The sequence below is a fragment of the Tenrec ecaudatus genome, chromosome 1, assembly GCF_050624435.1.
Source record: "Tenrec ecaudatus isolate mTenEca1 chromosome 1, mTenEca1.hap1, whole genome shotgun sequence".
Classification (NCBI taxonomy): Eukaryota; Metazoa; Chordata; class Mammalia; order Afrosoricida; family Tenrecidae; genus Tenrec; species Tenrec ecaudatus.
In genome coordinates, this window is record NC_134530.1 from 90,933,108 (window position 1) to 90,950,428 (window position 17,321).

At 50.0% G+C, this 17,321-nt stretch overlaps 1 protein-coding gene across 1 annotated transcript in view; it reads left to right on the plus strand.

Annotated features, from left to right (window-relative positions):
• The first annotated feature begins 325 nt into the window (after positions 1-325).
• ROR1 (receptor tyrosine kinase like orphan receptor 1) overlaps positions 326-17,321 on the plus strand; it is a 469,887-nt gene continuing 452,891 nt past the window's right edge. The window contains exon 1 of the mRNA XM_075557156.1: positions 326-852. Coding sequence (XP_075413271.1) covers positions 765-852 — 88 coding nt within the window. The 5' untranslated portion in view covers positions 326-764. The remainder of the gene's footprint in view (positions 853-17,321) is intronic.

Sequence of the window (17,321 nt, forward strand, 5' to 3'; positions counted from 1 at the left end):
CCAGGTTCTGTTAGGCAGGGGCACACCGTGCAGATCGTGGATCGGCTAATGAGGCACTCAGCTACGAATCGGATGTGAGAGCCCAAGTCGGTCTCCCCGGAGCCTCGGTTCCACGCTCCCGCAGTGTCTTGGGGGGTCGCGCGGGGTTGGCCAGTGGCTGCGGGTCTGGGGTGCGGTGGGGGAGGGGCGGGGTGCGCGCGGGCGCGCAAACCAGTCCTGGGCAGTCGGGAGGGTGCGGGTGCGGAGAGGCGGCAGCAGAGGGCGCTGGGTGGCCTGCCCGGACCCACGTCTGCCATTGGTCGGGGCCCGGGCGCCGCGCCGGAGAGTTTGTGGAAAGTGACAAGCGGAGGGCGGCTGCGAGCTAGCGAGGGAGTGCGAGGAGCGGGAGGACCGCCGCCGCCGCCGCCGCCCAGGAGGGAGCCCCGGCACAGCAGCCCCGGGCGCAGGGCGCGCTCTCCTGAGTCCCAACCCGGGAGCCTCGCCGGGCGCGGGCGAGAGCGAGCGAGCGGGCCGGCCCGGGACTGACCGGCCTGCCGGTCGCGGCGAGGCTGCGGCGCGAGGAGCGGGGAGGGATCGCGCTTTCGGAATCGAGCGGCGGCGGGGGAGAAGCGGAGCGCGCAGGTTCGAGGCACAAAGAGCTTCGCAGAGCACCCCGGCGTCCTGCGGGGGAGCGCGGCCGGGCTGAGGTGGCCGGGACGTCGGGGAGAGCCCGTGGATGTCCGGCGCGCGGGTCGGGAGCCGCCACCGCCGCCAGAGGAGGAGGAATGCACCGGCCGCGCCGCCGCGGGGCGCGCCCGCCGCTGACGGCGCTGCTGCTGCTGCTGCTGCTGGCGGCGCGCGGCGCTGCCCAAGGTAAGAAGCGCCCCGCGCATCCCGCGCGCCGGCCGCCAGGGACGCGGGCCCCGGCCGGAGGGGGCCCGGGCGGACAGGAAGCCGCCGCGCCCGCCTCGGGGGCGGCTGCTAAGCAGCTTGGGCTCTTGCAAATGCCACTGTGGCCGGCGGGGCCGGGCGGCGAGGGAGGGGATGCCCTGGTGCCCCGCTGCGGGCCGGGGGGCGCCTTCCTGCGCGCACGGCCGCGGTTGTCAACGCCGACGGGAAGCTCGGGAGGGGTCCGGGCTCTCGGGGCCGCGGGGCTGCTTCCGTGCTGCGGCGTGCCCCCCTCTCTGCCCGGACCTCTGCGGTGCGCCAGGCATCGGTGCTCGGGAAGGGGGCTTGGTCCCCATTAAGTAGCCCCATTGGCCGGCGCGGTGCGCGAGAGCGTTTCTGTTGGCACTCGTGCCTGCGGAGCGCCGGCTGTCCGAGGACCTGGCGAACAAAAGCCCTGCCCTCCCGGCCTCCGCCGGCCTCGCCTCTCCGCCCGCCCCCGGCTCGCCGGACCTCCGGAGGGTCACGACGGGAGGCCCCAAACGTGTGCTCGGTCGTCGCCGCCGCCACTTTGTGCAAAATATGCTGTCAGAGGCGCTCTGCCGACTCGGGGTACCCTGGGTGTGCACGTGTGCGGCGGTTCCAAGCAAGGGGTCGGGCAGCTATCTAATGCATCCTTGATTCCCGTAAACTCCAAAGACAATTGCAACAGTTAAGAGGAAGCCTCCGCCGACTGCCCGAGCGTCTTAGTTCGCTGCGGGGAGCTTGGATCCTCGCTGCGTCTGAGCTGGTACACAATGAGGGCAAAGAGCCTGTGGATACAACTGATTCATTCTTTTGGAGGCTGGAGGGGGAAAGTTGATTAAAGTTTCCAGGACCCAGGGCCTCACTTTTAACATGCATCCCTTGAGGGGGCGTCGGAGACCCTGAATTGTTCCCTGCTCCACGCCCAGTCCCAACCCCGTGCAGTTAAATGGAGCTTTGCCCCTTTATCATGCGTCTTTCGTTGGGAAAGTTAGCGCTTTGCCTAGGAAAAGAAAAGGCCCGGAATTATCATTCGAAAGTAAAGATCGATTCGCTGCAGACAACCTAAATACAGATTTAAAGTTTTTTTTGTTTTGTAACTGAAAGCGAATAACTTTCTTGGGAGAAAACATACTGTGGAGGAAAGTTGTGTGTGAGTCTGCGTTTCTTGGAAATGATTGCGGGACGGGGGAGACAGACTGAATGGAGGATTGGTCCGAAACTAATCCTGAAGTGTGGGTTCCCCGCTAATCGGGAGGCTCCGCTGGGTAGATAGAGATGCTAATTGGAATTAAAATGCACAACAGCAGGGAGGGCACCTTCCTAATGAAAAACCATAATGAAGTGTAAACAGTTCGGTCACATGGGTGTTTGATGCCAAACGTCTGGCCCGGTGCTACAACACCTGGATGAAAAGTAGAAAGTGGGCCATGCTGCCTTTGCAATGTAAACATCATTCTGATCTCCAGTTGCCCAGCAAACCAAGGCAGAGATAACCCGGGGAGCTTCCGGCTTAGGGCCTGGGTTCCTCGGCGTATTTCCTATCTTCTATTCTTTGTGTTCAACCTTTCCGTGGTGGTTTTTAGGTCGTAGCCCCTGGAGGTGAAGGGTAGGAGCGCACCTTTCTTTGGCCACCTACCACCTACCTTTAAATACACGGACGTCCCATGATTTTGGAGGCGTGAAAGACCACCTTAGCAACAATCAGTAATCACCCAAATTATGTGTGCCACGCCCTTCACAGCTTCACTGGTCGCTGCTTCTTCCTTCCTTTTTTTTGAAAAACGGGCATTGTCTATTACAGATCATTCAACAATTAGCTCAAATCTATTCCTATTGTTTTATTTGTTACTTTATGAATCCCTTTCCATTAAAAGAAAAGTTTCACCGTTGCTCTGGGGACATGGGCTACGGTGGCACTCAGGCTTCCTAAGGGACTCCAGCAATGCCTTTGCACCGTCAACTTGAGTGGAGAGTAGTTTCATCTAAATAAATAAATACATAAGTAAGTAAAAGCTCAGCACCTCTCTCATCAGTTTCTATTTCATCTGTCAGAAGGTGTGAATCTTTAAATTTACTGTTATTTTTCCCGGGTTGTTCATTTCTGAGATCCTCTTCTACCCCTTACACACCCAATGTTAAAGCGCTTTAAGCAGACTGTAGCCATTGTAGCTGCATCCGGAACTCAGAGCCTGCCTTAGGAATTTACCTGGGCTTTCCTCCGAATTCGCATTTGTGGATGTTGTGGTTTGGCTGTTTGGTAGCAGAGAGAGGTAGCAGCCAGCTACCGTTTTTTGCTGTCATATTGGAACTCTTCCCGTGCCATTTTAATAAGGGCCTGTCCTATCTACCATTTGAATAAGAGTCTCTTGAGGGCAATGAGAGTGTCAGCTTTCCACGTAAAAAAGAGGTCTCAAGTCTGTGATCCAAACTTTATTGGACCTGCCTGAAAATCCTCCCTGATGGGCTAGGGGGCGCCACACACAGGCCTAGCAGACAAAGGATATACAGTATGTAGTCAAACGGCCTCTTACAGAGCTTTAACCAACCAAACTCAACCCGCGGCCATTAAGTTACAAGTCCTGTAAAGGATCTCCAAGACTTTAAATCTTTAAGTTTCTCCCCCAGAGTGGCTGCTGGGTTTGAACTGCTGACCTTAGGGTTAGCAGCCAAACTGAGAGTTAGCATGTCCCAGGGCCACCAGTAGCTAATTTTTACATTGATTTTCAGCAATACCTGATAGGCTGTTTTGCTATTGTGGAATCTGGGTTTATCTGTCTGATATTTAATTAGGAATGCTTTAAAAAACTTTTAGCCTTTCATATCCTTTCTCCCTCACCCAGACGGTGCATATAGGTACCTAAATTAGACTTTGAAAAGGCTTCTAAGTGGTGGGTCACTTGTGTTCATTCGTTTAAATCTATTAGCATTGAAACAGTTTTTGCACAGCATCATATAGAGAATGAAATGCTTTGTAGATGGTGTATACATTGCTGCAAATTATAAATTATATAACTATATAGGATATAAATTATATATAACATGCTATGTATATATACCACATGCGCACATATATACACACATATGCATATACTTACTGTGCACGAAACTACTCCCTGAAAAGTTGGTGGTTCTAACCCACACAGGAGCCTCTCAGCAGACAGGCGATCTGCTTCTAAAATGTCGCAGTCTGAAAACTGTATGGAGCAATTCTACTCTGTGCATCTGGGCTCACCATGAGTTGGAATTAACCAGACAGTAACAAACAACTATGCATATGGTAAATTGTCTATAGCGTTTCATCGGATGAATGGAGAATTGCTGTATTGGAGCCCTGGTGGCACTTTCTGGTCAGCATTGGACTGCTAATCACAAGGCTGACTGTTCAAACCCACCGGCCACTTTTCAGGAGAAAAATGAGGCTGTTTGCTGTGGTAAAGATGTACGGCCTCGGGAACCCTCCGTAGGGCCACTGTGAACCAGAATAGCACTGAGAGCAGTGGGTTGTAATAGTTCTTAGTAGCGCCGGTGGCACATTGGATTCAGCACTGGGCCACTAACCTAAAAGAGGAATGTTCAAACCCACCAGTCGCTCTGAGAGTGACAAATGAGGAAATCTGCTTCTGAAAAGAACAGATTCTGTGAAGCAGAAGCAGCCTGGGGACCCGATGGAACAGTGCGACCCTTGGCAGTGGGCTCTGCCGCTGCGGGTGTAACAGTGCCACTGATCTTCTCAGCACACGTGCAGCCTGGCATGCCTTCAACTTTTCCTGTTCTTGCCCCAGCTTCCAGAACGAAGGGACTGCAATCGAACTTGGTTAAGACCTTGGAGTCTAAAAGACCTGAGCGTAAGCCTCTCTTTCTACCACTTCTAGGGAATGTTGATTCATGGTTCTGAATCCTATCGGAGCATTTGATGGGACTGAGTGGAGAGCCTGCCTGTGGGGAGCTGGAGGGGAGCGCCAGTCTAGGGCATCGTCATTTCAGATACGTGGACTTGAGGAGATGTGAACGTCTGGGGCTAATGCACACACTTTTATGTGCACTTTAAAAAGATCATTTTATTAGGGGCTCATACAACTCTTATCACAATCCATACGTACATCAATTGTGTAAAGCACATCTGTACATTCATTGCCCTCATCATTCTCAAAGCATTTGCTCTCCACTTAAGCCCCTGGCATCAGGTCCTCACTTTTGCACCTCTCTCCCCGCTCCCATCAGGTTTTCCAGGAAAACTGCCACCCCCAAAAGACAGGAACTGCTGACTTGAAGCATTTCGCGGGTGGGTTGGAAGGGGTGAGTGTTGGTGGGCATAGTGGACGTTGGCTGGGGTCAGCGCACTCCATGGAGTCTCACCTCGCCTAACCTCCCGGTTTCCTCCCAGCAGGCTGGCTGTTAATTAGAAACGAGGGACGCTGAGGAAGGATGTCAAGTCCCGTGACCTCAGCTAAGAACTTATTCCCAGGAATGCACACATTCTGAGATGACGCTGCGTGTGGAATGCATTGATGAACACACAGTCCTTGCAATGCCCCCGGCCCTATGCTCAGCATGCTGCAAGCATTAACTCACTGGATTTTCAAACAACCCTGCCCAGGAAAGGGCATCATTATTGGCACCGAGAGGTTACTTTACTTTCTGGAGGTCCAAGGGCTAGAAAGATGGCATTGTTGGCCTTCTAAACTCAGGCAGTCTGGTTCCTGAATTCATGCGGGTGTTCTCACCGCTGTACTGGCTTACAGTTATAAGTTCTGTGCTCTCTGTATGGGCCAAAGGTTATCCAAGGGCAGCAAAGCGAAGTTTACTGAGCCGTCATCTAGAGGCCTTAAGAAATCCCAGGCAGCTAAATTCAAATTTCCCTCCCTTGTTGGTGTTTCCTGAGCCAGTCTTTTTTGCAACAGAGACAGACAGGAAGCTAAACTGCCTCTGATAGCCGGCACCTCTGACCTGGGAGGAATTGCATTATTGCACTGAGCTACAACTTTGATGTGGTTTGGAGAGTTTGCCTGGCACTCACTCAGAGTGGAGATGGGGGTCTGTTTCCACGAAAGAGCTATGTATGTACATCTTGGTGCACAACTCCGGTTGTAGGCTGAGGAGGGGTGATTTATGAGTGTGTTGTCTTGTGAGAGATGTGGCTTGCCCTCTGCAAGTTCCCAGGGGGACCAGATCCTGGCAAATCCAGCCCCAACTGGGAAGAACTCAAGACTGAGCCCTCTTTCTGAATCGGCAGGGTCTCTGCCTGGCTTCGACCTTCCCACGAGGGGTGACAGGAGAGACTGTCAACATCAAAAGGGAAAGGCAGTGTCTTCTGCAAGGCTGAGAAAGTTCTCTGTAGTTGGGGGGTGGGGTGGGGGGTGTTGGGGGGCGGGGAGGAGTGTGTGTGTGGGAGGCTCTTCAAAATCCTTAACTAAATGCAGCTGCTTGTTATACGGAGCCTGGCTTGCATGCCAGGAATATCTAAAAAGCTAACGAATACAAAATAAAAATAAACAGCAGTGAAAAGGCTCTCTCTTTGTTGCAGTAGGCTCGGTTGGGGTTTTCGGTTTGTTTAGGAATGGGGTAATTGTGGCCTCCGCTTTATTTTGGTAAGGCAGTGAAACGTGGATTGATGTGATGTCACTGGGATGCTCCACCACCTGAGCTTTCTCCTTCACACTCTCGCCCCGGAACATCCAGGCGTGGACATCTGCAGCTCCTGCGTCTCTGACGGTTGCCACAGAGTGGATGACACTGAAAGGGGGCAGATAATTTAATGGGATAGTCTTGGCAGGGCCAGCGGATTTCACACTCCATCTCTCACCAATAGAAAGGCAGTCGAAGGCTACAGCATCCTCAGATGAAAAGGTTGTATAAAAAGACTCTGCCTAACAGTAACTGTCTGTCCATAAATAAGGTTCTCCAGAGTTTTGATCCCAAGGCTGTTATTAAAATACTGATAAGCCAGGGCTCATAATGCTTGGCCTCCTTAGCATTTCTTTTCTTTCAAACTCCCCACAGAACACTGTGAGTGTGTGTGAGAGAGAGAAGCCTAAAAGATCAATCTAAACAATCTGTTTTCTCAAATATTGCGATCCAGAATGGACCTTCTTCTATAGCCATTTAAAGAGGTGGTGTAGAGTAAATAACAGACATAGAACGGAATTTGAACCTGCCAGAGCAGAGTTTGAATGGGAGCGGCTTTGGTGGTTATGGGCGACGTGACCTTAGGCAAAGTTAGTTGACTTTCAGAGCCTGGACGGCCTTGTCTGTGACATGGAGATGGCACTAGTATCAAAGGAGCCCGAGAGGCGCAGCGGGTTAAGCACTGGGCTGCTAACGGAAAGCCTGGGCAGCCCAGTGGAGCAGCTCTCCCTCCTGGGTCCTGACTGCTCAGAATCCGCCTGTCCGCAGGCAGCGGGGTGGGATAGGGTTGACTTTCTTCTGCCCCGTTTATTCCTTTTACAGCCACGCAGACCAATGTTTAGATCTGATGGGTCAGGGGTTGGAGGCTTTTTAAGGTGGTGCTTCATCTCTTTCTCTCGATTTTAACTTTATTTGAATCTTGTCCTTTTGTCTGTGGAATATAACACATACAAAGCAAAACACAGTGTTTGAAAAAAATATCATTTTATTGGAGGCTCTGACAGCTCTTATTACAATCCATCCATTGTGTCAAGCACATTTGTACATATACCCTCATCATCACTTCCAAAGCATTTTCTTTCTGCGTGAGCCCTTGGCATCAGCTCCTCACGGGAGAGAAACATTCGTTAGAGCTGCACGGCCCATCTTATCCAAGCAGTTACAGTGTCCAGTGAGCCCCATTATATATGGTTCTGCACCGTTTTCCCTTTCCCACTCCCCCTCCCTCCTTAGTTCTTGCCGTCCCCCGCCCCCATCGTAGTCTTTAAAGTCTTATCCTTTGGTGTGAAAACCATAGAATAGGCTTTTGGTGTGAATTCAATGGACACAATGCACTTAACGCAGTGCCACGGATTTAGTACACATGGACAGTGTGGCTAATATTAGATGCTGGCCCCTGGTTCTAACTCATAGAGACCCTGTGTGCAAGGAAATGACCCTGTGTGCAGAGAATGAAGCACTGCTTGCCCAGTGCCGTCATCTGCAACCTTGTTATGCCTGAGCCCATAGCTGCAGCCGCTGTGTCAACCCATCTCCTTGATGGTCTCCTCTTTTTCGCTGACCCTCCGTTTTACCAAGCATGGTGATTTTCCAGGGACTGGTCTCTTCTGATACATGTCCAAAGCAAGTGAGAAAACGTCTCACCATCCTTGCTTCTAGGGAGCATTTTGGTTGTACTTCTTCCGCTATGAATTTGGTCATTCTTCTAGCCCTCTGTAGTCTATTCAGCATTCTTTGCCAGTGCCCGAATTCAAAAGCATGGGTTTTTCTTTGATCTCCCTTGCTCATTGGACAGTGTTGGAATCCTGTGTGACACTCCAAGGAGGTCTTTCCATGCAGATTCCACGGCTGTTCCATGGGGGTTGGTTGTAGATGCAAGTAAAATGAAATTCTTGACCATTTCAATCCTTTTTCCATTTATTGTGTTGTGCTTATTGGTCCATTTGGGAGGATTTTTGTTTTCTTTCTGTAGAGATGTAATCCCTACTGATGTCTCTAGTTAGCTACCATCATCACAATGAGGGGCTTATTGGTCCATTTGGGAAGATCTTTGTTTTCTTTCTGTACAGGTGTAATCCGTACTGAAGTCTGTAGTTAACTACCATCATTGTAATGAGGGACTCATTGCTGACATCACGAACTTTGGCTCAGAAACAGTGATCATCCTGCTGCTCAAAGGTCAGAGATCACGTCCGACTGTTTAGTTTCACGCTCAGGATGCCAGCAGCACCTTGATCCAGTGCTGGGGGTGGGATGGCAGGAGACTCTACCATGAAGATTTGCAAAGCCTTCATACGAAGGCTTTTTTTCCAGAACAACCAGCTTTTGGGGGAAGACCAACCCCTCCCTGGTGCTTGGTGTAATTCCAGAATCCGGCAACGGGGACTGTCACAATGCAGGGACCTCCCCGTGTAACCTGACCGCCTTTAGCGTGAACATCCAAATCACCTTGCTGAGCACAACTTGAAAGCGAGGGTAATGGCAGGGGGAAAGAACCCAGAGGCGCTCTGTTAGCCGTTTGCAGTTTCGGAGTAAAAAGAAAAGTTCCCGTGACCCAAAGAGCAAAGAGGAACGAGTGTGCGGGAGCTGGAAGAGAACTTCCAAAACACAAGGCCAGGTTCCTATATGTTTTCTATTTTTATTTTTAAACGGTAAAGCTTGCCCTACAATGCACTTCCTGTAACGTCCAGTCCATATTTATTGTGCGTAAGATCTGATGTGGGAGCCCAGGCATGAAACATCAGCCCTTCCCTGAAGGACGGACGAGACAGAGAAGGAACGTCTCACTTCTTTTGAGCCCCTACTTCGTCCCAGGCCTCCTTCTTTATCGTGACTGACTAGGCTTTTCATTGCAGCAATACTTCGAGGTCCGATTTATTGATCCTGCCTTACAGATAAGGACATTGTAACACAGTGGCCGAGCTCACACAATTATTAAATGGAGATTTCTGATTTAAGCACATTTTTTTTTCAGTTGTGTTTTTGGTGAAAGTCTACACAGCTTATGAAGATCTCAATTTAGTAATCTGTGTGCATATTGTTCAGGGACATCGGTTACATCTTTCACCATCTGGCAACCGTTTCTTGATTGCGTTCTGATTGCTGCTTTCCAAGAGCCTAGCTTCTCTCCCGGTCCCTCCTCACCTCTGCATCTTTCCTTTAGCGCGAATCTTCACTGCTGGCTCTCCTAGAGCTGATCTTTTTCATGAAAGAGCACACTACGCACGGTGATCTTGTTTATTTTATGAGTGAATCTGTTACTTAAGGATCCCTGGTGGCCTAGTGGGGTACACACTGGCCTTACAGCAAAGCCAGCAGTTGGAAACGACCAGCCACACCAAAGAAGAAAGATGCAACTTTCTGCTCCTGTGGAGATGTACAGTCTCAGAAACATATCCTCGGTTCTTCAGGTTGCTGTGAATCATAATGGACGTGAAGGCAGTGGGTTAATATGCTTTCTGGCAGAAAGGTGACTTCCAGGAGTGATTTCAGCTCCAGGCTCAGGGAATGACTTACCCTGGGGATCCTCTCTACTTCTGAAAGGCCTCCCTTTCACTCCATGAAGACCCTAGGGTGTGTAGCTCTTCACTGAAACCCATGGGTGCCCCGCGTGGTTGTTGGAAGGGCTTAAGGGAGTGGGCACTCCGAGGGATGGGAAGACACCAAGACAGTTCTTTTGTTTGCTTTCATACCTGGCCTAATGGAGGCTTTTTGAACTTGACTAAACGTTGAGGGTGGGCCAGTGGAGTTGACTAGGTGAGGATCATGATGCTAATCATCAGCTCATTTATTCATTCTTCATGTATTTTCTATGCCCTTACTGTGGTGTAGTGGTTACTCGTTGGACTGCAATCCACATGATCGGCAGTTCAAAACCACCAGCAGCTCTACAAGAGAAAGACTGGACCTTCTACTCCTGTAAACAGTCTCAGAAACCCGCAGGGGTCGAGATAGGTCAGCGTGGACTCCATGCCAGTGAATTTTTTTTTTTACTGTGAGCTACACATTCTGTGAGTCACTGAAGATATAAAGTTGAATAAACTATGTCCTTATTTTGGAAGGTTTCTCAAATGGTGGATCTGTGACAGAGATTGCTAGCTGATCTCTAAATCTGTTTTCATCTCTTCCTGGGCACATGGCTAAACCCTGGCTAGACTACACTTCCCATCGCCTTTGAAGTAAAGGGAGTTCATGTATCTGACTGTTGTCATTAGGTGCTCCGGAGTCGGTTCTGACTCATAGCAACCCTGCGTACAACGAACACTGCCCGGCCCTGCCACGTCCTCACAACTGTTATGCTTGAGCCCACTGTTGCAGCCACTGTGGGTTCTCAGACTGTGACTGTACTGGAGTAGAAAGCAAGCCTTTCTCCCAAGGAGCTGCTGGCGGTGTCAAACCACCGACCATGCGGATCGCAGCCCAACACGGCACCACTGCCCCATCAGGCTCCATCCTGTTGTCTTAAGGCACTTAAACTTGGGGCTTCTCAGTCTCAGCTGCTAATGTTATCCTTAACTAACGTAAGGTTGTAAAACACGTGAGCTGTGAAATCAAGTGAATGGGTTGGGACAAGCGGTTTAAAATACAATATAGTAGGACAGATAGTAGAATATAGTCGTGGCAAGTATTTCACTAATATGGGTCTTCTTTTGGGAAAATTTAGTTTTAATTGTGGACACATTACATCGCATTATTCTTGGGCTATACTATCACGATCAAAGGGTCCCTGGTGGCATAGTGGCTATGAATCGGGCTGCCAACTGCAAGGTTTTAAGCTGGCATTGACTTGATGGCAGTGAGGGTTTTTCTTCTTTTTCTATCAAGATGAAAAGTTTGAAAGCCACTGGTTTCCCGAAGGGAGAGAAGTCAAGACCTCCACACACGGCATGTGGTACTTGTCACAATGGTGGTTACCTAGTTGTCCTTATTCTGTGGAATTTAGGTAAGAAAATCCCTAGCAAGGTATTTCCAACACTAGTTGAACTCTTGGTGTAGTGGTTACTTGTTGAGCTGGGAACTGGAAGGTCAGCAGTGGGAAACCACCAGCCAGCTCCTCCGGAGAAAGATGGGGCTTTCTACTCCCATAAACATTTACAGTCTTGAAAAGCACAGGCTCAGTTCTACCCTGTCTATAGGGTTGCTAGGAGTCAGCAGCCACTCAATGACAGTGGCAGTGAATTGAACTGTGAACTCAAGGTTAGTGCTTCAAAACCGCCTGCCCTCCTCAGGAGACGAGCCTGTCTGCCCCCAAAAGAATCACAGAGCTTCCAAAACAGTACATACGGGTTGCTATGTGTCAGGATCCCCTTAATGGTAGTGGGCTTGGTTCTTGTGTTGTTTAGGTTCAAGAAGGCTACAGATTACAATGGGAGGCCTAACTCCACTTTGGGTCCCCACGTAGATTCAGGCTTCATTGAGTTCTTTCTGGCTGTTGATTGATCTCTCGGGAGGAAATGAGAGCCGTGCAGTATGGGCGGCTGGAGGGATGAGCTGGACATCTCTCCGAGTTCAGCTCTGGAAAAGGGTCAGAAGTCTGCAGAGATTGTAGCCTGTCTGGTGATGCGGAGGCGGCCCGCGCTCTTCCCCGGGCGTGGCCCTCTGGAGTGAAGTTGGCGAGCGCTCTGGAAGTGAAGAACCGGAGGACCAGAGGACCGGGCTGGCGCAGCTGCAGCTTTTGCTGATGAAGAGTGTGGGGACGAGGTGACTGCAGGATTTTCCCGGGCGTCTGCTCCATGACTTAGGCGTCTGCTCCATGACAGTGAGTTTGGTTTCCTGGATTTGATGACCCTTCACTTTCACTACAGAGCGCTCCTGAGAGTTAAAAAGGCTAACTCTTTCTGGGATCCTGGTTACAAATACCCTGTGTCTTTCTCCCTCCAATTGAGTAGTTGTGCAGTAAGAACAATACAAATCAACAATAACACAATAAAAACAACGGAAAAGAGTCGTTCCTCAGTTCGCTCTGCCTCCTGCATGCTCCCTTGTGCGTTGGCGTAGACCTGTGCTCCCCAGGATTTTCTACCTTTGGGAGCACAGCTAGGTCTAGGTGCCTCTTCAAGCCCCTCTGGGTCGACACTGGAGCACATTATCAGCACCAGTCTGCACTCCAATTTGGTAGTGCATGCTCCTAACCCCTTGCCACCTGGTACCTGCTTCATGAAATCATAAACTCAAACCAAACCCACTGCTATGGAGCTGATTCCAATGCCTAGCAACCCAATTGGACCTGGGTGCACTGCCCCCAGACAGTTTCTGAAGCTAAAGCCTCAACTTTCTACAGCGCAGTGGCTTGTGGCTTGAACGCTTGCACTTGTATAGGGGTGGAGTCTAACCTGTCAATCAGGTCATAGCCTGATGATGCCACCTGGGAGGTGTGGCCAACTCATAGCCCCTATGCCACCAGGGCTCTGAATGGTGAAATAATAGCGGTGAAATCAAAGTAATTCTTGTATGGAACATACTGTATGTCAAATGCCATCCTGAGGTCCTGGGGTATTGGCTAAGTACTTGCTTTACGAGCCAAGAGATCAGAGGTTTGAACCCAGGGCAGCTCGCAGCCAAAAATAATTGGCAAGGTGTTCCTCTGACAATGACAGCATTGGACGGTGTACTCAGTGGCACATGACACCAGTGTGCCAAGGCAACCCGGTGAGGCAGGCAGTGTGATGGAATCCATTTTCCAAACACAAAGAACATTGAGGCACAGGGAAGGTAAGTTACCTGCTCAGGCGACAGTGACGCTGAAGTGGGACAACTAGGACTTGACCCTAGGTCTCCTCATGTGAAAGAGTCCTGGGGTCGCAGTGACTAAGTGCGTGGCGCTAACTGAAAGGTCTGCACTTGGAACCTACCAGCTGCTCCTTGGGAGGATTTGCGTCTGTAAAGATTACAGCTTTGGGGACCCTATGGGGCAGTTCTGCTCTGGCTTCGAGGATCACTATGAGTTGCGGTCGACTCTGTGGCAACAGATTTGGCCTTTTGGTTCATCAACAGAATTATGAAGAGACCATTTTTAGGAGTCTAAGCGGTTGTATCCTGAGGGTCTGGATGATAGAAATGTTTACTGGGCTAAGTTGCTAAGGAAGACGTTGTTGGCTATGTTCAACCACAGGCACCAGGGAAGAAAGGCTTGGCAGTCTCATAGAAAATTAAGCCATTGGCTCACAGTTCTGGGGTGGCACATGTGTGCCCACCATGAATCGGAGTCTGTCTGATGGCAGCTGGCTAGTTGGTTGTTCCAAAGCTAGGGCTTGGTTCTTAAACCAAGCCATATCGCACCTCAGCTTAAAGCCCCCCCAAAACCTCTGATCTGACAATTAAGATCTTCTATCAAATCCCAGCCAAACAGCTGACTCAAAATAGTTACAACAAAGGCTTTTCTTTGTGTAGGGCTTTGCAGCTTATAAAATTATTTCATATACAACAATACCTTGAATCCAACTAATCTAAACAATCCAATTAAGTGGACGATATCTCTTTATGAAGTGGGCCCTCTCTCTCTGTAAGTTTGCCAAGTGAACTTGGTGATTCACACAAGGTCACTCCCATTATCCATGGTGTGAAACTCAGCTTCTTCCACTTGGGGTCCATAGCTCATTCTGTTGTAAAAGACAACTGTGGGTGCTGTTTGTGACCCAGAGACTGATCTTTGTTTGACTAGCTGCATTTTCACCAGACTGACTGCCTGCTTCTCACTTGTTTTTTTTCCCCCACCAAATCTTCAAATAGTCTATGGTTTTCAGAAATGGATGCAGGCATTTGTGGGAGGGGCGCGGAGCTGGGTTTTCTGTAACCTAAGTAAAATTCACTTGCAGATACACTCAGGACACTTATGATGGGATTTGGCATCGTGGGCAATGCATTGGGCTGCTAACCTCGAGGTCAGCAGTTTGAAACCGTCAGCCTCTCCTCTGGAGAAAGATGAGGCTTTCTACTCCTATGAAGAGCTATGGGTTTGGAAACTCACAGGGGGCAGTTCTCTCATGTCCTGTAGGGTTGTTTTGACTCAGAATTGCCTCATGGCCATGAGCTTGTTTTTCAGTTTCAGAAAGGTTATGGGAAAATTCCATCATTTCTTCATTCCATTTCCCACCCCCCCTGCAAACTTTTTGAAGCTCCCTTGTCCTTGGCATTCAAGGCATTTCCTAAGTGGTTGGGGATTTCAGTGGGTTAGATGCCTTTAAGACAAGGGTTTTGGCATCAAACTCATCTTGGTGTGATTTGGAGGTCAGTGGTTACCTGGCAGGGCATCTCAGCACATTAACCTGGGGGGACTCACTGGAACCATGGGAAGTACGTGATGCAGGCGGGAGCTCCAGCAGTGCAGTGGCTAAATGCCAGGCCAAGAACAGAGAGGTCTGCCGTTTGAGCCCACCCAGCAGCTCTTGGCAATTGACTTCCACAAAGATGGCGGTCAAGAACAGGGGTTGCAAACCTTTGGCATGGAAGTGCCAATCCTGTCCTTCACAACCATTCAAAAATTATGTGAGAGCCCTAAATATATTTTTACAAAGAAGTGAAATCACCTGTATCTGAATAATGTTCTTTAACATTTTTCAATTGTACTTCGGAGCTACATGGACCTCCCAATAGAGCCACATATGGCTTACAAACTGCAGTGTGCCGCCCCCTGGTCTAGAACACCCAGTGGGGTAGTTGGATGCTGCTCTGTGGAGCAGCGTAGAATGAGGATCAATTCAACTGCACCTTACAACTTGAGCAGAGTAGGGAAGACCATGGGAAGTGCCCGGGTCCCAGTCAGTGTGTGCTAGCAGCTACCTGGATGAGACAGTAGCAGCAGGTGGACAGCTTCCTCTTTGGAGATTTTGACAGCCTGTGGGAAGGGAGGCCAGTCCTTCTGTAGCAGTTACATTTTAGGTCAACTTGCACTTGTATAGGGGTGGAGTCTAACCTGTCAATCAGGTCATAGCCTGATGATACCACCTGGGAGGTGTGGTCTTTGAATGAGAGACACTGGGGACCTCTCTGTTCTCTGTAATGTCTTGCTTGCTGGAGCTCTTTCTGTCTCCAGTGGTGGTTCCATGTGGCCTCCCCGCCCCCGACCCTGAGGGGTGTCAAGGCCCTGCTACGTTCTCACTGACCTTGGATCCATGGGTGCCTTCACCTGCCAACCTGTGATCTCCCTGCTTTCTGCTTCACCTCTGGGCATCATTGACCTGCAGCTACATACGTCTGAATAGGACCCCCACTAGCATCCTGCTGAGAGCTTAAACTGGACTGGGCTGGGATACCTTCTTGATATAAAATTACTTCTTGATAGAAAATTCGTTCTTACACATTTATGATGGTCATTGATTTTGTTTCTCTAGACAACCCAACCACATGCATCTCTTACCCCTCACTGTGTTGTGGTGGCTGTCAGGTGCTGTGGAGTCAAGTTCAGCTCATAATGACTCCGTGTGTTACAGTGTAGGACTGCCCGTAGATTGCCTAGGCTGTCATAGGTAGGGGAGGTTAGTTTCCGGTGGAGCTAGTTGTTGGGTGGGCTCACACCAACAAAGCCCAAATCCTCACAACCGAAAAGGTTAACATTGTCAAGGATTTTGTCTTACTTGTATCCACAATCAACGCTCATGGATGCAGCAGTTAAGAGATCAAAGGACAGCGCATTAGATAAATCTGCTACACAAGACTTCTTTAGAGTGTAGAAGAGCAAGGATGTGCCTTTGAGGACGAAGGTGCATCTGACCCAAGCATGTGAAAGGTGAGCATGGAATAAGGAAGATCCTAGAAGAATTTATGCATTTGAATTGTAGTGCAGGAGAAGAAACGGAAAGGACCATAGACTGCTAAAGAGGACAAATCGATCTTTTATGGAAGAAGTAAGGCCAGAGTGCTCCTTAGAGGCAAGGATGGTGAGATTTCATCTTACACCCTTTGGACATAATGTCAGGAAAGACCAGTCCCTTCTGGTCAAAGTCAAGGGGTAGCAAAAGAGAGGAAGGCCCTGGACAAGATGGATTGACACAGGGGCTGCATCCATGGGCTCAGGCATAGGGACCGGTGTGAGGACGGCCAGGAGCATGCAGCGTTTCCTTCTGTTGTGCAGAGGGTTGCTCTGGGTCAGGGCACCCAGCAACAACACCAGCATCTGTGGTGATTGTAGGAGAAATAGATGGCAAGTCCCTCTCCTGCAGAAAGTGTACTGTTTTGTCAGCGAGGCAAGATGGATCTGCTCCCATTGGCACGAGAATAACGCAAGGACTAATTGAATCAAGCCTCAGGGTCCTGGCCTTTGTGCAGGACCCTTTGCTTATCTGCCTTATTTCTCCCTCTGTGCTCCGCCTGCAGCGGTCCCACTGCTCAGCCTCCACCCTGCTCTGCTTCAGTCCTGCCTCCGCCTGTGCCTTCCTGCCACTCCAGGCAGCACTAGTCGCTTTCAGGCCCTTTGCACCACACTCACTTATCTGGGTGCTCAGCGCTTGTTTGTTTTATTAATCATTGACTTTATGTGTAGTGCAACTGTACCATAATAGTTTAGAAATCGTTATGGGGCTGTTCTGCTCTGTACGTTGCAATTTGGTGAGTTGATTGCATCCGTCAAAAACGATATACTTGTGCAACGTTTTGTTCTTACTTCCGAGAATCCGGGAGAACTCCAGTTCACCCCGTTATCACGAGAGAGTAGTTTAAAAATGCGTCTTTGGACAGCTGGAATCTCAAGGCCATCTCTTCCCAGTGCTGACGAATCCGATCCCGCGAAGAGACAGTCAGGCCTGAATGAAACCTTCTGTGGGCTCTGTTTGCGGGAGAAGCCGGCAGCTCCGGAGCTGGGCTGTTTTCCC